Source organism: Ailuropoda melanoleuca, chromosome 12 (genome assembly GCF_002007445.2).
Source record: "Ailuropoda melanoleuca isolate Jingjing chromosome 12, ASM200744v2, whole genome shotgun sequence".
Taxonomy (NCBI): domain Eukaryota; kingdom Metazoa; phylum Chordata; class Mammalia; order Carnivora; family Ursidae; genus Ailuropoda; species Ailuropoda melanoleuca.
In genome coordinates, this window is record NC_048229.1 from 26,045,526 (window position 1) to 26,069,200 (window position 23,675).

The following is a 23,675-nucleotide window of genomic DNA, read 5'->3' on the forward strand; positions in this document are numbered from 1 at the left end:
CCGCCGGGGCTCGGGCTGGGGGCTTGGGGGTGGGGCCGCCGCAGCCTCTCCGGCAGGTCGTGGCCGGAAGTGGTGGCGATTCCCGGGGGAAGTTGAGGCCTCGGTGGGGGAAGGGGACGCGCAGGCCGGGCTGGCCTGACCGGAAACGGCGGCCCGGGGGGCGCGTCTGGGCCCCGGGCCTGTTCCCGCTCCTTCCCATTTTCAGAAAAGCCCGGGTTCCGCTGCAGCCCCGGGCGGACTGCGTGCGGCCTTTGATCTGGCCGGTGATTACGGGCTTTGGCCCGGCGGGAGGCTCATTCATTCGCCCTGGCGCGGGCGGCGGGCAGGAAGCGCGTGCGCCGGAGGGGAAGTGACTGGGCCAAGGTCAGGCACCGCGTGGCCCGCGGGACCGGGGAGGACGGTGGCCGGGCCCCAAGGCCACCCCGAGGCCTCCCGGGCGCCCAGCTGTGCTGCTTGAGATCCCCCACTCCCAGCCCCGACCGCAACGGGGGACGCCCCAGTTCGTGGAGTTAGGGGTCAGGCAGGCACAGGATGGCGGCGTCCCACGACAGAAAAGTGACCCACAGGCTCTCCCAGTACCCGGCCCCACGCTGGGCACCAGGTACAAGGGCACGAACAATGTCCTGGAGCAGGCGGGCAGAGACGGGGACCTGGACACAGAGTACCCCCTCTCCCCCAGAGCATTGTGGGGAGGTCAGGAGGGCCGTGGGAGCCCAGGGAAGGCATCGCTACACAGCTCTGTCTAGAAGGGTTTCAGGAAGGGGGTCACTTGGTGTGTGGTTTCCTGGTGCCAGGCCCTGTGTTGGGCAGTGCTGAGGACCCAGTTGGGAGTCAAGAGCTGGTCTCCGCTCTGGGGAAGCACAGTTGCTGTTGATCTGGGCTTATCTTCTCTCTAAGACTGTAAGCCTCTTTGGCTAAATGCAGCTGGCGTTCACCTGTCTGCCTTTGCTGCGGTCCCCTCTGGTCCTCCTGCCTTCTGCCTCAGCCCCAAGAGCTCAGATCAGATTCCTACTTTGTTATTTCTTGTCTTAGTTTTTTCCCCTGGAAGCCTTCCAGATCTAACCCCCACCCCGGCTGAGCTGAGGAACGGGAGAACTCCAAGGGCTTATCACCATGCCTGGCCCATGAGCAACACTGTGGAGTGAGGAGTGCTGGGGTCAGAGAGACCCGAGTTCAAATCCCAGCTCTATATCTGGTACTTTGTGAGCCTAACATCTCAGTCTCTGCTTGATCAAATGGAATGATAATAGCAGTTTGACTTGGTAGGAAGCCCTTAATGCATTCCTTTTAAAGCCAAAGCAAACCTCGAGAGAGCTGAGTGTCAGGTATGTGAGAAGGGCTCTGGAGCCAAGCATTCCTAGACCAGGCTGTGCCTCCTGTCTCTTCCAGCATGGTGACCATGGACCTGTCACTTCCCTCTTTCCTCGTTCCCTCGACTGTGGAGAACACAGTCCAGCATTCCCTGGATAAGCCTGGCCATGTGCTGGGTCCACAGGCACAGTGGTCCTGGCACAGTGCTCTGCCATGGGGTGGGAGAGAAGGCTTCCCCATGTCAGACCCAGAGCTGAGCAACACTGGGGGGCAGTTCCTGTCCTGCAACAGCTTGGAGGCCTGTTGGGGAGACACATACAGAAGGGGGGGGATTTTCTGGAACAGCCCCCAGACCAACAGGTTCCCAGAGGGAGGCGTGTCCCTGGGGAAGGTGGGGTGTCCTGTGCCTTGAAGGACAGGGAAGGATTGGCCAAGAGAACCCTGGGACTTGGGGGAGGATGATAGTGAGCTCTGTACTCCATTTTGGCCCTTGGCCTCCAGCAATGGCCTGGCTGGCCCGAGGTCTCTGGTGGTCACTGCTGGGCACATAGCTCTCTGGGCACCTGTGCTCAGACATATTTCAGCCTCCAAACCTTGCTTGGTTGTCCTTCATGCTGCCCAAAGCCTTGCATGTCCTGGGGCCTCCAAGAGTCAGCTGTGGCTATGGCCTCTTGGTGGTGACAGACTAAATTTGACGGCACTTGGTTCCTGAGCACTTGGCAGGTGCCTGGTCCTGTGCCTGGTGCTCACTGTCCTGAGCTCTCAGAGGTCCTGGGATGGGGGTCGTTGCCCCCGGTTCAGGGGCATGGGATGGAGCCCCAGGCCCCACAGCTACACAGGGAGCACTGGCCTGCATGTGATTCCGGAGCTTGGCCCTTCGCCATAATGCCACAGGCTCTATTGACTTCTTTCTTTTGGCCAAGGCTGGGGTCTGGGGGAGACAAAGGTTATCACGAGGGCCTTTTCGATGTCCGTTGTTGAGTTGGGGACTCGGAGCTCCCTCTGCTGTGGGGTGCATTGTCACGAAGGGTCATTGGCCGGTTCAGGGCACTCCAAGCCCTAGCCTCTCATTTCAGGGGTGACCCACACTAATGGCGTTAGTGGCTTTGTTGTAGTAGCACGGAGAGCTGTGGCCTCACGACCACTGAGCAGCCAGCCAAGCCGAGCCTGGGTGAGTGGACCTGGGCCCTGTGCTGCTCTGCCCGGCCACCTGGGGCTGCAGGACAAGTCTGTAATGATGGCAGTTAAGGGAGCCAGTGCCAGCATCCTGAGGGCAAGGAGGAAAGAAACGACAACCTTGGAGGCTGGCCGACCTGGCTGAAGTCTCTGTTCTTCTGCTTGGTGGCTCTGTGATGTTGAGTCAGCCACCAAACTTGTCTGAACCCCAGTTGCTGAACTTGTCTGAACCCCAGTTTTAACAGTTCTCATCCGGGGTCACCAGGCACATTCTGGGTGGACTTCACATGCATCGTCTCCTTTGATCTTGACGCTGGGCCCACTAGGGTTAGGAGGGACAGAGGCCGGAGCACCTTGTCCAAGGTCACATGGCTGCTGGGTGGTGGGGCTAAGTCGGACTCTGGCAGCCTGCCCAGAGAGCTTGTCCTCTCCTCTCTGACAGTGGTTGTGGGGATCAGGATTATGAACCCATTGCACTCTCTGCACAGGGTCTGAAATGTAGTCTGTGCTTGATGAATGGGACCTGTTGTTAATTTCAAAGGAGAAGACAGTTGAACTGAGGGAAGGGAGAAGTCTGGGAAGGCTTCCTGGGGGAGGTGCTACTTTCACTGGGCCCTGGCAGCAAGTCTATGGGGAGAATGGGCAAGGTGGAAGGACACAAACACACCCACCAGAGAATGGGGGTCTGGCCTGTTTGAGGGGTGGCAGACGTAACATGGCCTATAGGCATGCTTCCATCTTTTTTTTTTTTTTTTTTTTTTTTTTTGACTAGAGAATATTTTTGCTTAAGCAATTTTCAGTTACTTGCCAAGACTTAAGAGTCAGGAGTGTTCACAGACATGTCTGAAGATCTGGATGGTGGGTGTTCCTGGATGGCGGCAGGTGGCCTCTACGCTCCCCACCGCCCCTGCTGCCATAACCCTGTGGGGAGGTTCTAGGAATTCTAGAACTGGTTTCTTTTGGAGATAGCATGGAGTTGGGACCAGGGCCTCTGGAGTTTGCCATCTGCTTAGGCTCTGGGGTGGGGGGGCGTTGCGCCCCTAGGAGGGCCGCACAGGATTGGAGGCTGGGGCAGTTGGTGCCCCTGAGGATACGAGGGCGGTGGCTGATGGCGAGGGTGAGGCCTGCGTGGCCAGGTGGGAGGCGGATGGGAGAAAGAAAGCCGTGAAGTAGGCTTACAGTGAGGCAGCCCAGTCAAGGAAAAGAGGAAGAAAGGGGGTTTGGGGGGACAGAGGAGCAGGATTATAAGGGGCTGCTTTGCTCAGCTCTTTGCGTGCACTGAAAATCTGAATGAGGAGTAGATCGTGTTCTGGGGAAATACAGTCTACTCAGCCGACTCCCGATAAGATGGAAAAAATCCGAACAGACTATCATGGAAGAAATGGGAAAAGTGGACAGAGGGCCCCCTGTCCCCCCAGAAAAGGGCTTGAGGTTCTGATGGTGTTGCCGACTTGACCTCAGCGTTGAAGCAGAGGTGAGAGCTTGGCAGGATCAGCTGTGGGTGTGGGAGGTGGTCTGGGTGGGAGGTAGAGGAGGGGACAGATGGGTGTTCAGGCCTGGAGCAAAGGGAAGTGAGTAGGAGCTGGTGAGGGGAGCAGAGGGATCTGCCTGCAACCCCGGTGGGGCTGTGGGGTATCACCACCCAGGCCGAAGAGGGGTCTGAGGTCTGAGCGGCCCCCACCCAGTCAAGGATGCCAGTGCCAGCCAGGCTGCTTCCCCTCAGTGAGTGTGTGCGCTGGGCGGACGTTTCCAGGTGGTGGTGTCCGCTGGGGAGGAAGGAAGCCTGGCCATGTGATGCGGGGTGGGGGGTGCGTGGACTCTTGAGAGGTGAGAAGGTGCCAGGCAGATGGAGGACAGGCTGCAGGTGGGCAATGGGATTGAGGGTCTGGGCGAGTTTCAGGGGTGGGTTTGGGTTTGGGGTGAAGTGCTGTGGGCACATGCCGCAGGGTGGTGCAGGCAGGGCGGGAATGGGAACTAGCAGTTTCATGGGGGCGTGAGTCTCCTAGCACACGACCCCCGCTCTAGAGTGCACGGTGGAGCGGTGGTTGATGTGCTCACGGTTAGGTGCAGCCGTCCCCACAGAACACTGTCGTCATCCAAGAACGAGACTGCACCCACTCCCCTTCCCCTGCCCCCAGTCCCTGGGAGTCACTCCCCTGTGTCCTGTCTCTGTGGGTGTGCCGTTCTGGTGAAACATGCAGAGTCACGCACGTGAACAGAGTCACGCACCACGCGGTCTCTGTGTCTGGCTCCTTCACGCGCTCCTTCACGCACACCCTCCTTCACAGGGCTCGTCCCGTGTGGCAGAATGACGTTCTGTCGAATGATCAGACCGCAGCTTGTGTATCCATTCATCTGCTGATGGGCATTTGTGTTGTCTCCAGTTTGGGGCTATTGTGATTCATGCCTTTGTGAACACGTGCGGTCACATTTTTGTGTGAGCGTGTTTTTGTTTTGGGTTTATGGCTGTGAGTGGAGTTGCTGGATCCCACGGTCATTCTGTGCTCTGCCTTTTGGGGAGCTGCCAGTCTGTCTTGCACAGTGGCCACCCCATTTCACATTGCCACCAGCAATGCACGGGGGTTCCAGTTTCTCCACATCCTCGCCAGCACTTGCGGTTTTGTGTTTTCTGTTATGGCGTGCCGACACCGTGGGATCTCATCGTGGTTTTGATATACATTTCTCTGATGGCAGATGAGGTCGAGAATCCCGTTACGTGCTGATCAGCTCTTTCTTTGGCGAATTGTCTGTTCTGATCCTGCGCCCGTCTTTAGTTGGGCTGATTGCGTGACTTAAAGAGATGAGTTGGTCTGTGATGTGGAGCAGGCTTTAAAGGAGTGTTGGGAGGGGGTGGGCATGGGGAGGGAGTGAGGGGTGGAAGGGGTGGGAAGGGGTAGGTGGGGAGGCGAGTGTGTGCTGGGCTCTGCCCACTGCCAGCACAGGGGTTAAAAAGCCACTGGATTTGGTGACCAAGAGGTTGGGGGGAGTGGTTGGAGAGTGGATGGGACCTAAGGGTGGAAGTCACAGCTCGCCTCTGAGGTCGCAGGGGAGGGGAGGACGGTGAGGAGAGGCCCAGGAAGCAGGGGGCGTGTCCTGGAGGGACGGGCCTGGGGCCTAGGTTCAGGAGGGGCCCTCGTTCTGCAGGAGTTGTTTGGAGCGTCTGGTTGCTGGCGCGGGGGAGGGGAGGCGGGAGATTGGCAGCAGAAGAAAGAGAGGGGCTAATTGGTGGGCTGGCATCCAGAGGAGGTGGGCGGGATCTAATAACAACAATAATAACAATAATTTGTCTGAGGCTTAATAGCAGCGGAGCCCTTTCAGCCCCTGTGCTAATTGAATCGCTCAAGGGCCCGGCTGGGGTGGACTGGGGTGGGCTGGGGGAGGCCTGCCCTTCATCTTAGGGAGTGGAGGTCAGAGCTGGGCGAAGTCACAGGCGGGCAGAAACTGGGGGAGCTGGGAGGGAAGATGGGGGGCCAGGGCTCCAGAGGTGTCACATGTCAAATCGCATAGTCAGGCTTGGTCCAGAGCAAGTTGGGGGCCTCCTGGTCGTGGGAGATGGTCAGGGGCTGTCTGAGGCCACATCATGGTGCTTCCTCTCTGTGTGCACCTCTGTGTGTGTGGGGGGGGCTGCAGCCCTTCCCCCACGACTCAGATCCTCGGTATAGGACCCACAGGCCCACAGGGTCAGGCCGGAGGCCGCAGCAGGTTTTTGAGTGATGAATGAGTGAATGGGAGAGGATGGGACCTGGGTAACGTTTAGTGAACACCCTTCCCAACTCTTCACTAGGACCCCGATTTAGTTCCCAGCCCGGGTGCCGTCCTGACCCTCTCCTGGCCCAGGGGGTACTTGCTGGGTCTCGTGGGGAGCAGTGGCCAAGCCCTCGGTGCATGCTCCCTTGTCCCATCACACTTCGTGTGCAAAACACAAATGCAAGGTAACACTGGGATTTCAGGACGGTGACTCGGGGGCACTGACCCCCGAGCTCAGGGCCTCCTCTGACGGACGTCCCTGCTGTGGCCCCCACCACCACTTGGCCTGCTCCTTCTGCGCCCCCCCCCCCCGTTGGGGCACGGCACCTCCAGGTCGTTCCTGTCTGTTTGGCCTGGGACGTTTCCCCCCATGTCTCGGCAGCCCTCACTCCTCTACGTCAGGGTCAGCAAACGTTTTTTGTAATGGGCCAGAAGATAAAGATTTTTTTTTTTTTTTTTTTTTTTAAGATTTTATTTTTATTTATTTGACAGAGATAGAGACAGCCAGTGAGAGAGGGAACACAAGCAGGGGGAGTGGGAGAGGAAGAAGCAGGCTCATAGCAGAGGAGCCTGATATGGGGCTCGATCCCATAAAGCCGGGATCACGCCCTGAGCCGAAGGCAGACGCTTAACCACTGTGCCACCCAGGCGCCCCCAGAAGATAAAGATTTTGGGCCTTACAGGCCAAGGGGGCAAAATGGAGGATCTCGCGTAGCTATTTAGACATCTTTTAAAGTGTGGCCATTTAAACATGCAGGCAACATGGATTCTGAGCAGGGGGCAGCTTCCAGGCAGGCGCCTGCCTCCCTCTCAGCTCCAGCCTGTCCCCGGGGGAGGGGAGGGGAGACTTCCCTCTGCCCTCTTAGTGTTTCCGGCTGGGGCTGACTAAAACCCATTCTCGGGAGAAAAGCACACGGATTCTATTTCCACAGACGTGGGAGCCCGACCCGAGCAAGAGAAGTGAAGACCCACAGACGGGTTTCTGCACTGGGGGCAGCAAAGGGCGGTGGTTGTGGAGAAGAAACCGTGACCCCTGGGGGCCCTGAAGGAGCGAGAGGGTCTGTGTACACAGGCTTCTTTCTCTGGGGTCTGGAGGGAAGAACCTTCTTTCCTCCTGCTCCAGGGAGGGCCCTATGCTGGGCGGGTCCCATCTCCTTTTGGGAAGAAAGTGGCCTGTGCTGGGTGGATATGCCTGACGGAGACCGGTCCCTGCTCCGACCCACGGGTCCCCTTGCTGCCTCCACGTTGGCCCCCCTGGGAACTGCCCGCTGAGCACCCGGGAATCTCATGTGGCCACAGGCAGGTGGCGCCACCGCTGCTGTCCCGCAACTGGAAGAGGAGCGCCCCATCCCCGCGTCCTGGCCCTGCATCCTGCCCTGGGTGCCCCAGAGCCCGCAGGTTCCTGGGGAGGGGGAGGGAGGGCGAGGACACGGACAGGGAGGGGACGGAGTGAAGGCCGAGGCCTTCTTGCTGCAGGAAGCAGGCCTGAGGTGGAGACTCGGGTCTGGGAAGTCCCTGCTTTCTGTGACTTCCATGCTAATGGTTCAGGGAAGCACAGCACACCCACTTGGCAAACAAGCTTGCATACACAGGAGGGCCGAGGAGCAGGCGGTCCCGGCCCACCTCCTCAGCCCTGTGGGCACTGACTGTGACTTTCCTTTCTCTTACCTAGCCTGCCTTTCTTTTAAAGGTTTTATTTATTTTAGGGGGGTGCATGAGGTGGGAGGGGCAGAGGAAGAAGCAGACTCCCCTCTGAGCAGAACGCCTGACGCAGGACTCGATCCCAGGACCCTGAGGTGATGACCTGAGCAGTAGTCAGGCGCTTAACCGACTGAGCCCCCCAGGCGCCCCTTGTTTTCCTTAAAGATGTAGTTGGCTCTATTAAGCGGTCTGTGAATGGGGGAGTGTTTCATCCAGCAAGTAGAGAGATGCTCCCTTACTCATTTTCAGTGTTTGTGGCCCTGTAATCAGAGGGTCTCATACAATTTTTTAAAGTCTGTTTACTTTTTGAGATCTGCTTTGTCGTGTTCATGTCGTGAAATCCATCCTTTTAACATGTTCAATTTAGTGGTTTTTTTTTTTTAAGATTTTATTTATTTATTCAACAGAGATAGAGACAGCCAGCGAGAGAGGGAACACAAGCAGGGGGAGTGGGAGAGGAAGAAGCAGGGGGAGTGGGAGAGGAAGAAGCAGGCTCCCAGCGGAGGAGCCTGATGTGGGGCCCCATCCCGGAACGCCGGGATCACGCCCTGAGCCGAAGGCAGACGCTTAACGACTGCGCTACCCAGGCGCCCCAATTTAGTGGTTTTTAGTATATTCACAGTGTTGTGCACTCATCACCACCATCTGGTTCCACAATTTTCTCATCACTACCCAAAAAACCCTGCACCCCTTAGCTAGCATTCCCTCTCCATCCCCACCCCCAGCCGTGGCAGCCATGTCTCTGTCCGGGACGTCTCTGGACGTTTCGGAGATGTGGAGTCCGCTCTCTGCGGCCCTTTGTGACTGGCTTCTCCCCCTGGGGTTTGCGCTGTGAACAGCACCGCCGGGAACATGCGCGTGCGAGTCCCCGTGTGGACACGGGTTTTATGCTTTTGGGTGTGTACCGAGGAGTGGAGTCTCGGGGTCACAAGGTAAGTCTGGGTATCCTGCGAGGAGCTGCCCGACTGCTGGCCGCCGTGGCCGCACCGTTGTGTATGCCCGGCGGCCGTGTGCGAGGGCTTCTGCGGCCTCACGGTTACCCTCTGTGACCCGAGGGCCGTGCGGCCGCGTCCCCGCGAGCCCCTCAGCACCCAGTGCTTTTCCCATCACAGTGCACAGTCCTCCGGCCAGCCGAGCCGAGAAAGAGAATCGTTTCATCTTTTTCCCTCGTTAGCGAAGTCATTACTCATTGTAAAAAATTAAAAAGTTGAGAAAATGAAGGTAAACAGAAAGAAGAAAGTTAGAAGCGCTCTTCCTGCTCTCAGGGGGCGTTAGGACGCTTCCGAGGCTGTGGCGTCCGTGGGATTTTCTTGGGCTTTTTCCCCCGTGGCGCTGACGGGTTCTGCCAGTTTTCTCCCTGCTCTAAATCTGGCTGTGATGAACGTTTTTTTCCTGCAAGCATTGTCATCTGAGGTTTGGGTCTCCCCTCAGGTCGGCTTCTGGAGAAGGGGTCGCCTGGCCAGGGGCTCCCAGCAGCTGTGTGCGGCTCCGCGGCCGGCCGTGTGGTGGGATTGCGCGTGGAGCCCGGACTGTCAGGCCCCGCCCAAACCGTGTGTGGCTCCAGCTGTCAGCTGGGGCTCGCTGGGCTTCCCGTGGGGCCCGAGGGGCTGTGTGGGCAAGGGGGACAGACCCCTTCACGGCTGCGTCATGTGCCTGTTCTCAGCCCCTGTGGGCACGTGGCGCTGGTGTGGGGGTAGGGCGGAGCGGGGGCTGGGAGGCCTCTGAAGGGGTGATGCCTCGGGCAGACAGGGAGGAAGACTGCTCTGCACCCTTCCGGGTCCTGGGAGTCCGTGTGCTGTCCCACTGCATCCTGGCCATCCACCGTCGTTGCTACTGTCCAGATGCTCCTTGCTGTGACCACAGGCGACCTCCGGGACCCGGCCCCACCTCCGTCTGTGAGCCCCAGTGTTCTCTTCTGTAACACACGTGTGGTACTGGTGCCCGCCTCAGAGGGGCCACCACATTTCAGACAACTCAGTCCTCTGGCCTTCGAAGCCCCGCAAGAGAACCCTGCTAGCCCTGCATCTCCAGTCTCTCCTCAGGGCCTTTGCACCGCTGTCTCTGCATCCCTCTGTCTCCACACTTCCCATGCAGGCCCCCTCCTGTGGCTCCTCGTCCTGGGAGATCCTGCCTCGATCTGCTGGTGCAGATGCCCAGCCCTCTCCTGCCCTGCCCTCCCCTCCGCATCCGTCTAGTCTGTCTTCATGGAACTTCATTGTCTGAAACCGCCTTTCTCATTCAGATGCTTGTTCATCTCTGGCAGGGCTCTCTCATGTCGCTGGGGCTGTGGCCTGTTGACCATGATATTCTCTAGTGTCGGACCAGTGCCTGGCCCTTGGGGAGACCCCCGCGCCTGTGGGTGGGGGTGATGGGGACAGGTGGGGAGGAAAGGGTTGTGCCATGAGCGCAGGCCAGCGCCTGCAGTGCCTTGTCTTCTCATTAGGCCGACATGAAGATCCGGTCGGATAAGGGCCATGTGTGTAGGGGGAGCCTGTGACCAGCCGGGCAGGTGCTCCCTTGGCACGGTGGGTGCTGCGATGATGCGTGGGAGCGAGAACCTGCACAGGGCACCCCTGTGTGTTTTTCCTTGCCGACCTGGCCCGACCCTGTCATAGCTCTCTGTCGTGGTCAGTGGCAGGGCCAGCAGTGAGGAGGCCTGGGCCTTGGCTGCGGGCTCTGACCAGGGGCCCTGAGCCGAAGGCAGACTCTTGCCTGCCTGCCAGCCCCCCACCTCCCGTCTGCATTTCAGCAGCACCTCCGAGGCAGCTGCTTTCCATCCCCTGTTCAGTGTCCCCCAGTGTCGCCTCCTGGCCCCCCAAACAGGCTTGGCTTTGTCTTTGGTTGTGCCCATGCTCTTCTAGGTCCTTGTGACAGTGGGTTGGCAGAGCAGTTGGGACCAAGGACTCTGCAGTGACACTGTTGGCGTCCTGTCCCTGCTCCTTGATGACCTCACTGTGCCCTCACATCCTCTGCTGTGCCGCGGGGATGGTGGTGGTTCACGGCACATCAGTGCAGGAGAATGCGGAGCCAGGGCTGGTGGCTGGGAAACGGGACCCCGTGTCCAGGTTTGGCTCGCGGGGGGCACCCAGGATGCTGCTGTGTGAGTGAGCATTCATCTGCCTTGGTCACTGCCACCTTTCCTGGTCCTGAGGACCCGGCCTGCATGACCGTGTTCACAGTTCTCTGTGTGCCATCTCAGTTTCCTCATCTGTGTGATGGGCGGCAATGGTGCCCGCTTAGAGGGCTGTGGTGGAACTGAATGCGTTAGTGGCGTCTAAGCCATGTAGAACAGGGCCTGGGAAATGTGTTGGCTGAGGGAACGGCTCACGGTGTCTGCAAGCGTTTATTAACTGCACGGGCAGGTTCTCGGAGTTCTCTCAGAGGTCAGTGGAGGTTACTGAGGGGTGGGCTCATGCCCCCCCAGCAGTGGAGTGGGTTCCCTTCAGTGCCTGAATGGTGGTGAGCCCCCTGTCAGTGGGGGATTCAAGAGAAGTGGGTCTGGCATATTGTGCCACGGGCAGATGGTTGCCATTGGCAGGTGCTCGTCTGCGGTGAGGTCCCCGTGTGGGCTGGGGGAGCAGGGCTCCGCGGGTTTGCTCGGAGCTGCGTGCAGGTGCTCGTCTGCAGGGAGGTCCCCGTGTGGGCTGGGGGACGCGGGGCTCCGCGGGTTTGCTCGGAGCTGCGTGCACTCAGCTTCAGGGACCAGGTCTCAGTCGATTGCGTGTGGGACGCTGCATAGTCTCTTAGCGGAAGTCCTGCCCACCTGCAGGCTTCCTGCCGGGGAGTGACACCACAGCAAGGGACAGGCCCCCGAAGTACCAGGCTCTGGTGCAGCGCAGGACTGATGAGCCCACCTGCGGCCAGGTGCCTGCCCAGGTCTCCCTATGCTGCCCACCAGCTCCAAACACAGGGCAGACCCCTGCCCAGCTCCTCGCCTCAGGGTAGCATGGAGGCTCGAGGGGGCAGCGGGGGAGGCCTGGGCTGACGGCCCCACGAGCCAGGCCCTGCCAAATGGCATTGCCCCCAGGCGGTGGTGAGTGGGTGAGAATCTGGCGCCTGAGGCCAGTAAGGAGGTGAGGGATTTCTCCCCAGCATGGCCTGTCGCATGGGGTATAGTGTGGGCGGTGGAGAGATGAAAACACGTCCACACGGTGTGCGTGCAGATGTTCCTAGCAGCTTTACTCCTCAGCCCCGAGGCGGAAACAGCCGAGACGCCCGTCAGCGTCAGCGTGTGAACTGACACACACAGTGTGGTCCATCCGTACAGTGTCCTTCAGCACATGCTACAGTGTGGACGAGCCCTGAAAACATCACACTGAGTGAGAGAAGACACACAGAACACCCAGTGGACATAGCGTTCTGTTTACTGAAAGCTCCAGGTGGGGAGATCCCGAGAGACGGGGGTGATGAGTGGTGGCCAGGGGCTGCAGAAGGCACTCCGCCTACCCCTCCCTTCCCAGATGCCAGGGTTGTCTGGCTGCCCCTCTGAGTGCGGATACCCCAGAGGTGGGCTCCTTTCCTCCAGGCCCCTGATGCGGAGTCTGGCTCGGAGACCTGAGAGTGAACTCCTTGGAGGACTTGTGTGCCCGTGTCAGTCGGCTGCACCGTTCCGTCGGGGACGGGCTCCGGGGCTAGAGCTGTATCTGTGTTTTGTCTCGTTTAGACCTCACGGCACGTCTGGTGTGTCTGCGGTGTTGGTGGCAATCTGGGTGCCAGGCGGAGGCAGGGGAGGCTGAGGCAGGGAGGTGGACTCTCCCCCTGGGCTCCAGCTGGTGAAGGCTGGAGCTGGGACGCAACCCTGGCCTGGTTGCTGCAGCCCCGGTGCTGCCTCCTTCCCCAGATGGTGCGTGGGCTTGGGCTGGTCCCCGTGCAGGGGACCAATGAGGGCCCCTCCTCCATTGCCCCTCGGGTACCTGCTGCGTGTCGCCTTCTGCCTGCCAGGGCCAAGCCGGGCGCTTGGAGCTCGAGTGCACATTGGGACCGACATGGCGCCTACCTTCCTGGGATCCCCCCATCTAGTTTGGCGTCCTGTAAACTGTCCTTCCATCTCCTCTCCTTTTCACAGGAACCCAGACATGGAGCTGCGGGAAGAGGCCTGGTCTCCGGGGCCGCTGGATTCCGAGGACCAGCAGATGGCCAGTCACGAGAACCCAGGTGAGGTGGCCTTGGGCAGTTCTCAGCTGATCCCGTACCCCTTCTGGACCCCAGCTTCCTTCTCCCCCCTCCTGTGGCTCAGGAGTGACGCCTCCTTCCTCCAGAGGGTCACAGGCGCCCTTGGGGGCCGCTTCTCTCCGTCTGTCCATCCTCTCCATCCTCACGGCCCAACCTCCTCGCTGCCCAGCGTCTTGGCCCCTCTGCCCTGTTTCTAGGTGGTCTGCAGGTCTCTCATGCGAGAAGCTGTAGACGGGGGGTGGGGGGGTGGGGGGGCGTCATGGGGCCAGAGTGATAGGACTATAGAGGAGGGTGTGATGTGTGCCAGTTTTAGGGGGGAAGCTGAGTATCTGGGTTTTTAGAGGAAATTCTCCGATTTTTTCAATATCGGTACCCTGTTTTGTTAAATAAAGCATTATTTGGGTTGAATAAAACTTACCTCTGAGCACATGGGGCCCGGGGTTTGCTTGCCGAGACTCTACTTTCCGATTTTCAGGGGTTTTCCTCTAGGGCACCCGAGAAATAAAGCATGGACTTGGCTTTCATGCTGCTGTTGGTGTGTTTTCGTGCCGGGCGTTAAGCCGGCGTCAGTCAGCAAACGGGCTTTTTAATGTAAAGGGCCAGAGGGGAGATATTTTTGGCTTTGCAGAACCTGGGCTCTTGCAGCAGGCAGGCAGCCAGCCCATATGGAAGTGAGTGGGTGCGACCACGTGCCAGTAAAACTTTATGCACAGAACGGGTGCTGGGTCTTGGCCCTGGTGCCAGCATCCCGCAGTCGTCCCCGGGAAGGGCCACAGGGACCTGGACCGTGATTGGGGGTTTTTAGAGCCTGTCGGCCTCCCCCCCGGATAAATGTGAGATCACCTGGAGTAAAGAATAAAGGGAAGCTCCCTGCAGGCAGACCTTGGTTACAGAGGAGGAAACTGAGTCGTGGGGGCTCTGTGCTCACTCTGACCTGGCCGCCCTCTGTGGGGAGGACCACTGTGCCCCTCTGGGCCTGCTTCCCCCGCCTCCCCTTGATGCACATCCTTGGCCTTCTAACCCTTTTAGAATTAAATTCCAAGGCTGCGTATTATGGGAACGTGCGAGCTCAGTCACGTTGTGACTCTGTCAGCACTCAGCTTCAGGGTTAGAGACCCCATGCCAGTCTTACTTCTCCATTTGCACCCATTTCTCCCAGAAATGGGAGATGTCCTGTCTTTGCACCCATAGGTGTGGGTTCTTTAAGAGCAAAAACGAAACGACAGCTACAAAACGCTTACCTCACTTAACAAAACACCCAATTTGAGTTAGCAACCCCAGTTTTCTCCGAAACGTACATGTGTCTTGGAGTAAGTCAGGTCTAATCCTACAAGTGTTCCGTTAACTTGTGCTCCTTATAAACCGGTAAGACATACGGGCAGGTTCTCACCTCCCTCTCGTCCAACCCGCTGTCCTGAGCCTGTTCTCCCCCATGGGAATCTGTTGGACGTCCCTGCTCCAGCCACCCCCTGCTGCGGGGCCACCCCATTGTGACCCCCTTTTGCTCAGCTCATGGGCCATGTGCCTGGATGCTTCTAAGTGGTGTGCGTCCCGTGGTTCTGGGCCTGCCCTGGGAGGTCCTCCCTGCCTGCATGTGGGGCCTCCTGTGGGGTGACCGTGCCAGACTCCTGCCCTGAGACTCCGGCCTGACGCCCGTGGTAGCTCTGGCCTGCAGGGCAGGGGCCGGTGTCTGTGCTGGCCACCTGGAGAAGGTGGGCGGGGTGGGCTCGTCCACTGGGCCCCGGGTCTGAAGAGGGCAGGTGGAAGGTGCTCTTAGAGCCCTGAGTTGCAGCCTCATGGCACAGCCGACCCTGGGGGCTCCCCGCCATCTGACTTCTGGCTCATCGAGCATCCATTCACAAAATACATTCTGGATGTGCCCACGGAGCCTGCCTGGCCTCAGCTGCCACTGCCGCCACTGCCTGGCACCTTGAATGCCACCCTGTCCTGACCTCCACCCAGTCCCTGCGTCCACCCTTGTCCACAGCCACCAGCGTGAGCTTCTGGAGATGGAGGGGAGGTCCTGGCTTGCCGGGAATGATACCCATGCCCTGCACTGCTCACCTTGCCTGGAGTCAGCCGCACCCCATCCGCAGCATGGAGGTGCGCTCTGCCCCCGTGTCACTGCCTCTGCGGGTGAGGGGCTGGGGACAGTGTGCCTGAGGCCGAGGTCCCTGCCTCCATGAGGCCCACAGGCTGGTGGTGGTTACAGAGGGGACTGCAGTGGAGACCGCCTGGCCAGAGGGCCCATCTTTTCCGGGGCAGGGCAGGGTTTGCCAAGGAAGGGGCTCCCCACCGCGAGAGGTGCGGGCCCCTGGCTGGAGAGGGCCCGGCTGGCTGTGGAGTGGAGGCCCCCATGGACAGTTTGGGGTAGGGGATGCGGCAGCGATGCAGGACCAGCAAGAGCCCTGCTGGTCGTGGCTTCAGCTGGAAGGGTGTGTAGCGGTCTGGGACAGCAGGCTGCAAGCAGGGTGGTTCCAAACGGGTTAATTCAGCCATTGCTCCACGAGCCACGGACGTCCTGGCTCTAGGCGGCCACCCCCACACTCCTGAGGTGGTGCCTCAGCCCTGGCCCTCTTGTGTCTGAAGCACCTGCCGAAGGGAAGGGGGCGTGGCAGAGGCAGAGCTGGTCTTCGGCTTCTCTTCCCGGCAATCCGATGTGGATCTTGCTGGCCTGATCGGGGACATGGGAGGTAGGAGGTGGCTTCAGGGTCACCATGCCTGCCTTACCCGGCTCAGGCCTGTGCTTGGGATTTTCTGGTGAAGAAGAGGGGCCTGGCCATGGGCAGCCCCCGGCACTGTCACCCCAGGGAGAAAGGCGTTCCTTGGGGGCTCAGGAGTGCTTTGGAAAGCTTTCTGGGGCTTCTGTGGGGGAAGGAGCCCAAGGCTCCTTCCCTAAGGGAGGCTTTGCCTCAGGGCCCCTTGGAGACTACGGGTTGGATGGTGGGGCCTCAGGTGCAGGTGAGGAGGTCTTGGCAGGCTCCAGCACGGGCTGTCATCTGAAGGACTTTCCAGCTCTGTGTCCCCTTAAGCTGGAGCCTCCCCGCCCTGTGTCTTCCTGCCTTGGGTGACCCCACCCCATGACAAAGAGGCACCTTGAGACACATGGCAGAGGGCGACCCACGGCGTTTCTTCTGACTGTTGTCAAGGCCTGAGTCGTTCTGCACATGCCCTCAGCCCAGCTGCGTGTGTGTTCATGTGCAATTGAAGCAAAAGTCTCAGAGCGGTGCTCCCTGCTGGCAGCACTGGTGCTGTGCTTGCTCTTCTCCTGTCCCATTTCGTGTGGATCGCCTTTGGCCTACTCCACACGGAGCTGACCCCTGCTGCTGGGCTGTGGCCCAGTTGGAAGCTCCGGGCTGTGGAGGGCAGACAGCCGGTCACTTGGGCGGTGCTTCTCAGGCAGCTCTGTTCACACGAGACTGAAAAGAGCCAAGGGGTCACATTTCCTTTCCATGACATGGACCTGCCCAGGGCATTTGTGACACGTCAGGAATTTTCTAATTTTCATCCCTGGATTTTGATATTTTTGGGAATGGTGTACAGACTGAGCGGGTGGCGTTATTCACAGTAGCTGGTGCTTTAGAAGCACTTCCTGTCCGTCCTGTGCCCCTCTCCAGCTGCTGGGCGGTCCTGCGAGGTTGGGTTGCTGGCCAGAGTGCTGGAGCGGAGAGGCAGCCAGGTGGGGGGTGGAAACAGCCATGGGGAGCAGCCAGGGTCTGCCGCGCTCTCCCTGGGGGAGGGCATCCCTTCCCAACCTGCCTGGGGCTCCTGCTGGCTCCAGCCTGGCCATCCAGGGTGCAGCTGGTCAGAGACCCGGAGTCAGGTGGCAGCGGGCTGTGAGAGCCACCCAGGCCTGTCCTGGGGCTCTAGCTACAGGGTATTCAAAATGGGAAGCAGTCCAAAAAGCGAGTACATAAATAAAGATGACATCGTGATTCTGAGGAGGGAGCTCTCCCAACACGAAAGAAGTCAGCTGGTGTCTTGGAAGTCACCCACGGGGTGGATGGGGTTCTGACCTCCCTTTGCAGAGCTCTGGCTCGCATGTTGCAGTGCCCTTTAGAGTCATTCTGGAGGGCTCACCTAAAATGCTGTGTCCAGCCCAGAATGATGGCGGCCCTTAAACCTCCCCAGGCCTCCACCTAAAACCATGTGGCAAACCCCGATCCCTTGGGCCACCTTAGATGTGAAGGTGCCCCCATGACCCCAAAATACAGTTGGATGGGGACAAGCCAATGGCCACAGGCCTGTGGTGTTGGCATTGTGCTGGAGGGAAGGAAGCAAGGAGGAGCCCCAAATAGCCCTTAGGGGTTCATTGGAAAGCTTGGGGGGTGGTCCCACAGAGGCCAACAGCTAGGATTGGAGGTGTTCTCTCCAGACTGGGAGCAGGGAATTCGGGGCCACAGGAAGGTCTGGGGCTGGAGTGGCCTGGGGCCCACACCTGGGCTCTGATGCCAACCGGAGAATGTGTTCTGCCAGGGCAGGACCCACTCAGAGCAAAACCTTCCGGGAGGGAACTCAAGACCAAGTGCGACCCCTGTCCTTGACCACGGGGAAGAAGGAGGGAGGAGGTGCAGATCAAAACAGGGGCTGCAGAGCCAGGAACCTGGGACAGTGTCACATATACTCAGCTATGATGTGAGAACGTCAGGAGGGAGCTTGGAGAACCTTGCCTCCTGGGAGTTGGGGGACCTCACCCCCGCAGAGTTGGGGAACCTCGCCTTCTGGGAGTCGGGGGACCTAACCCCCCACAGAGTTGGGGAACCTTACCTCCTGGGAGTCGGGGGACCTCACCCCCCACTGTTGGGGAACCTCGCCTCCTGGGAGATGGGGGGCCTCACCTCCCAGAGCTGGGGAACCTCGCCTCCTGGGAGATGGGGGGCCTCACCCCCCCAGAGTTGGGGAACCTCGCCTCCTGGGAGTTGGGGGTCCTCACCCCCCACAGTTGGGGAACCTTGCCCTCTGGGAGTTGGGGAACACTTCCGCACAAAAGCAACAGGAACAAACTGAGCTTAACACTAGTGCTCTCCCGCCCCACAACTGTTAGCATAAAAGAGAAAATGGGCAGGTAACATCTCCCCAGAGAGGGAGGCCAGTTGGAGACACACCGCCAGGTGACAGCCTGGGGAAGCACGTAATCAGAACAGCTCAGAAGCGAGGGTGCAGGACTCAGCAGAAAATAGGAGCAAAGTCATTTCAAAATGAAAACCGAAGGAGAAAACTCAACAAGGAATAAAAAGAACACATTCCCTGAGAAAAATTAGAGGTAAAAAGGAGGGATGTTTAAAATCAAAAAGAAATGAAAAGTTAAAACGGAGTAAAAAAAAAAAAAAATGAAAGAATCCCAGCGCGTGGATGTGGAAGTCCTTGGAGAAATCCAAAGCAAAGGAAGAGAATAAACTAAATACTGCAAGCCAGGAAGACCTTCCTGAATTGTAAAAATTAGGTCTTGGAAGAGCAGATCGCAAACCTGGGAGTATCACTCATAACAAGCCGTGTTCTGTCCAGGTCACTGGACGGGAAGGAAAGAAGCAAATCTGGGGCAGTGCTTTATGCCAGAAGACAGTGGGCCCATAGTTAGGATTCCCAGAGAAAGAAAAGGCGAGCCAAGGGTCTCATTAAAACTGACCTACAGGTTGGAAGGGCACAGCAGGAGCTCAGTCCACAGCGTTCTGGGCCCTTCCGGGGGATCTGTTAGCAGGCCCGCCTCCGACAGCCACTGGCTGGAGAGAGACGGGCAACGAGCAGGGCTGGGTCTTGTGACGGCCACGAGAGGTTTGCTAGTTCAGGAGCAGCACATGCAAAGCCGTGCTTTGTGTTTTCAGGAATTGTAATCGCCCGTGGTAGTGTTAAGGTGGTTATCTCAGCACCGTAATGTGGGGTCAGCAAATGAATAATTACAGGCTGTTCAAATTCTCTTCTCCCTTTTGAAGAAGGGAGATGCCGACGTCACATAGAAAAGACTCAAGAGAAACCTGTAGGTCCGGATTTGTCTGGGAAGAAGTGTCAGTGTGAACTCAGCGGAATTTTACTGTTAAAAAAAAAAAAAAAGCAGTGAGCATTTCCAGATTTGGGGCTTGAAGTACTTTCCACCGGAAGAAACCAGGGCCTCCCGGAGAAACAGTGATCGCACGTCTGGGCAGGACATGTAGATGCGCCTGGAGCGTCTCATGAGGCTGGGGGGCAGGGAAGCTGCCAGGGCCCACCAGGGTCCCACGAGGAGGACGTGGCACCTCCTCGGAGTGGCGGCAGTTGGGACACATGTAGCTCTGGAAGCCGTCACGACGGCCGTGGACAGACACCCACCAAATGCGTGTAAGTCCAGGAGTTGGTAGCAATGTTCAGAACGGGAGACTAGAGGATGATAGAGAACCAGTTCATTATCTTGAAAACTGGACCTACGTGGCGAAGTGAGTGTGGACCTTCCACAGCCCCGTGCAGCCGACGGTGGTGACGGGGAGCGCGTGTGGGAAGCCTTCCAGCTGCCAGTGCCGCGGAGCAGCCCCGGCCCGCGCTCCGCGCTCCTTGGGGAAGCATTCTTTGTGCTGAGAGCCACAGAAAGGGGCGCTGAGGCTGCCATGCGCCTTTGGAGCAAGAGCAGAGGTCTTGCCTTCAGGCCTGGCTGCTCACCAGCAGCAGGTAGGGGTCCAAGGCACCCCCTGAACCCCATACAGTGGGCAGAAGCCAGGGGGCTGGAGCAAGGCTCTTCCAGGTTGTGCTTCATCTTCCTGGTGCTGGGGTTCTTGCTGTGAAGGCCCGAGTTCCGTTATAGCGCCCCCCTGCAGGACGTAAACATACTGAGGCTCGTTAAGTGCGTTGCACCCACCTCAGCGCCTCCTGTCACCCCTTTGCATGTTTGTGAGTGTTATCCCAGGTCAGCATGTGAGCACTTCGGGCCTGGCCTGGGCCTGGTGTTGGTGTGGGGCTGCCAAGAGCACGGGGTCTGGTGAGGGAGGGAGCGGGAAAGCAGTGTTCCCAGTGCAGGCTTGGAAGGGATGCTGCAGGCACAGCTGTGGAGGGCCATGCTGGGCTGGTGGGCACTATGGAGGAGTTCCGCTGAGGCCCAGGCCCCACCGGATTGGGGGAGCAAGACCCTTGTTGCAGGTGCATGCAGGCCAGTCTCCGAGCTGGGCAGGTTGCCCAGGGGGAGGCCGTCACTCAGTTTCCCTGGGAGGTTGCTCAGAGCCAGTGTGGTGCAGACGTTGGACAGGCTTTGAGTCCTCACTTCACAGCCAGCAGGACTAGGGCCCCATGCTCCTCTGTCGTCTGCATGGGGCGGACAGGAATAGCTTCAAGGACGTCTGTAACAGAGGCTTTGATATGTGGGGGTTGCACTCCCAGTTATCCGGGCAGGTGGGATCCGTGCTGGCCTGTGATCCCATTAACCAGTCCTGTTCCTCCTCCCTCTTCTCTTCTCCACCTGCACCAGGATAGTCTTCCTGGAGCCCAGGTGTGATGCCATCACTCCCAGGCTTGCCTTTGCTCCGGGGCCAGGGTGTGAGCGCCCTCTCTCTTCCAGTGGAGCTCTCCCTGGACCCTCCCTGCCCCTGCTTGGTGCTTTGGGCTTCAAGTATCAGTTCCGAGACTTCCATCATATGTGGATGCTGTTTCTTTCCCAGTTATTTCTGGAGTCCCTGCTATGTTCCAGGCATTGTTCCAGGTGTGCGGGTAGCAGCTGGGAAGGAAAAGTCTTGAGGGTGGGTCATGAATGACCACATGAATGTTCAGTAAAATGCCAGGGAGTGAGCCATGCTCTGAGGAAAACAGGGCGGATAAGGAGGTAGAGAGACAGGGGCATCTGCCGAGGGCCAGGTCTGCGCGGAGAGTTCGCGCTGACCCGGCCCAGCTGCCCTCCGGTGCCACAGGGCGTCCTGAGAAGGCGCGCCGGTGAGTGAGCTGCGGGAGGCCTTGCACGTGCCCTGTGGCAAGTGGCAGAGCTGGGTCGAAGCTGCCGGCCCTCTGTCGAGCCAGGGCTTCTCTGACTGTCCTCCCCTCCCACCCTCTTGCCTTCTAGTGGACATCCTCATCATGGACGACGACGACGTCCCCAGCTGGCCCCCGACCAAGCTGTCCCCGCCCCAATCAGCGCCCCCGGCCGGCCCCCCGCCCCGGCCGCGGCCACCGGCGCCCTATATCTGTAACGAGTGCGGCAAGAGCTTCAGCCACTGGTCCAAGCTGACGCGGCACCAGCGCACGCACACGGGCGAGCGGCCCAACGCCTGCGCCGACTGCGGCAAGACCTTCTCGCAGAGCTCGCACCTGGTGCAGCACCGACGCATCCACACGGGCGAGAAGCCGTACGCCTGCTCCGAGTGTGGCAAACGCTTCAGCTGGAGCTCCAACCTCATGCAGCACCAGCGCATCCACACAGGCGAGAAGCCCTACGCCTGTCCCGACTGCGGCCGCAGCTTCACGCAGAGCAAGAGTCTGGCCAAGCACCGGCGCTCGCACAGCGGCCTCAAGCCCTTCGTGTGCCCGCGCTGCGGCCGCGGCTTCAGCCAGCCCAAGAGCCTGGCGCGCCACCTGCGGCTGCACCCCGAGCTGTCGGGCCCCGGTGTGGCGGCCAAGGTGCTGGCGGCCAGTGTGCGCCGGGCCAAGGCGCCCGAGGAGGCAGCGGCAGCGGACGGCGAGATCGCCATCCCAGTGGGCAAAAAAAAAAAAAAAAAAAAAAAAAAAAAAAGCCCGGGGCCGGGCTCGGGGCGGCGGGGGGCGAGGAGCCCGCGCACATCTGCGTGGAGTGCGGCGAGGGGCTTCGTGCAGGGCGCCGCGCTGCGGAGACACAAGAAGGTGCATGCCGTGGGGGCGCCGTCGGTCTGCAGCCGCTGCGGACAGAGCTACTACCGGGCGGGCGGGGACGACGACGAGGACGACGAGGACGAGGCGGCTGGCGGGCGCTGCAGCGAGTGCCGCAGTGGGGAGGGCCGGTAGGGGCGGAGGCCCGGGGGGGGGGCAGGGCCCCTCGGGCTTGGCGGGGACGATGGATGGCGCAGGACCGGGAGAGCGGAAAGCGAGACGGACAGAGGGGCGCTAAGGGCGGCGGCCGCCTCGTCTGCCTCCCGGCCCGTGGTCTGCTCTGTGCGGTGCTGACGGGCGGCTCTAGGGCCCTCCCGCCCCCGCCCTGCACCCTGCCCCGGCCAGGTCTGCCCTTCTGGTTCTCGGCGAGCCCGGGAGAGACCGTGTGTGAGAACTGGAGACCGAGAGAGGACGGAAACCACGACCGAAAGATGGGTCCCTGGTCCCTCTTTCTCTTGTCCTGCCGCCCGGGGCACTTGCGAGGAACGAACAGCCTGGCCCTTCGAGTTCAGAAGGGCCACACGGAGGGAAGGGAGAGAGGGTCCTTTTCCCTTTAGAGTTTTTCTTTTAATCACAACCCGCCTCCTGACTCCACCCTTCCGCTATTTCGTCTCTTCTTCCCTGCGGGTCCTGTTGTTTTTCTTGGCCCTCGTCCCTCCTCACCTTCCTGGATTTGGGGTCGTGGAGGAGTGCTGGAGCAGGACTAGCCCCTGTTCCCAGCGTACCCCGCAGAGAATGGGGTCCCGTCTATTTCCTGGCCTGGACATGGCTGAAGGAGGGGTGCGGGGGCAATAAATCGCACTATCTGATTGTCCCTGCTGTGCGTTTTTCTTGAGTTGGGAAGGAGAAGGGCAAGAGCATGAATGGAGGGCTCCCCACCCCGCAGTCACAGAGGGGACACCAGCCAAGGGCTGGGCCGCTGGAGAGCAGCAGAAGGCTGAGCAGCTGCTGGGTGGGTTCCCTCCCAGGCCGGGGTGGAGACTGGGCTGTCCTCCCGAAGGGTGGCCCAACCTAGTCACCTGCAGTGGGCCATGGACTTTCCAGATGGAAGGTCGGCGGACTTGGAATATTCCTCGGGCTTGTGAGGAACTGGGGCTGGTTCAGCATAGGGCTGCTTACTGCAGCCCATAGGAGGACTCCCACAATCTCAGTGGGTTAACACAAGACTGTTCCTCACTCGTGGGACAGTGGCAGGTAGCATTTCTCTACACAGTGAATGAGGTGCCCATGCTCCCGCCCGTGGCTTCCTCCCCCAGCACCTGGCGCCCGGCTCTTCCTACGTCCAGCTTCTTGGAAAACTTGGCCTGGAGGTGACACAGCTTCCCCCACCCACATCTCACTAAGTGTGTGTGTGTGTGGGAGGGGCAGTCACAGCGTCGCATCTCACTGCGCAGAGGGCTGGAAATGTCCCTGACCAGGCCATTACTTCTCAGTGACAGAGCTATACCATGGAGGAGGAAGAGGAACTTGGGTGCGTAGTTCTTTACCCCACAGGGTCCAAGTGGAGGAGCCAGCTGAGGGGCTGGCGGGATGAAAACAAGGATGTTGATGGTTTTGGGGGTACTTCCTGTGTGCCAGGCACTGCACTCTGTGCCTGACAGACATGGTCCTATGGGATCATTGCAGCTCTCCTGTGAGGTGGGGCCTGCTAGTAGGTCCTTCATCAGGATAGGGCCCCCCCCCCCAATGTTGATTCCGTGATTCTGGTTTCCTGGGACCTACGGCCAGAGCCCAGTGCCCATGTCCCTGGGTTTGTCGGAGGCTGCAGTGGCTGTCCT

The 23,675-nt window shown here is 59.6% G+C and overlaps 1 protein-coding gene across 1 annotated transcript; it reads left to right on the forward strand.

Moving 5' to 3' along the window:
- Positions 1 to 359: 359 nt before the first annotated feature.
- Positions 360 to 22,711, forward strand: ZNF787 (zinc finger protein 787). Its single transcript, XM_034638080.1, is given in 5 exon segments — positions 360 to 601; positions 13,001 to 13,089; positions 21,119 to 21,747; positions 21,798 to 21,851; positions 21,853 to 22,711. Coding segments are annotated over 4 exon segments (942 nt in total). The 5' UTR covers positions 360 to 601; positions 13,001 to 13,010; the 3' UTR covers positions 22,033 to 22,711.
- The last annotated feature ends 964 nt before the right edge of the window (positions 22,712 to 23,675 follow it).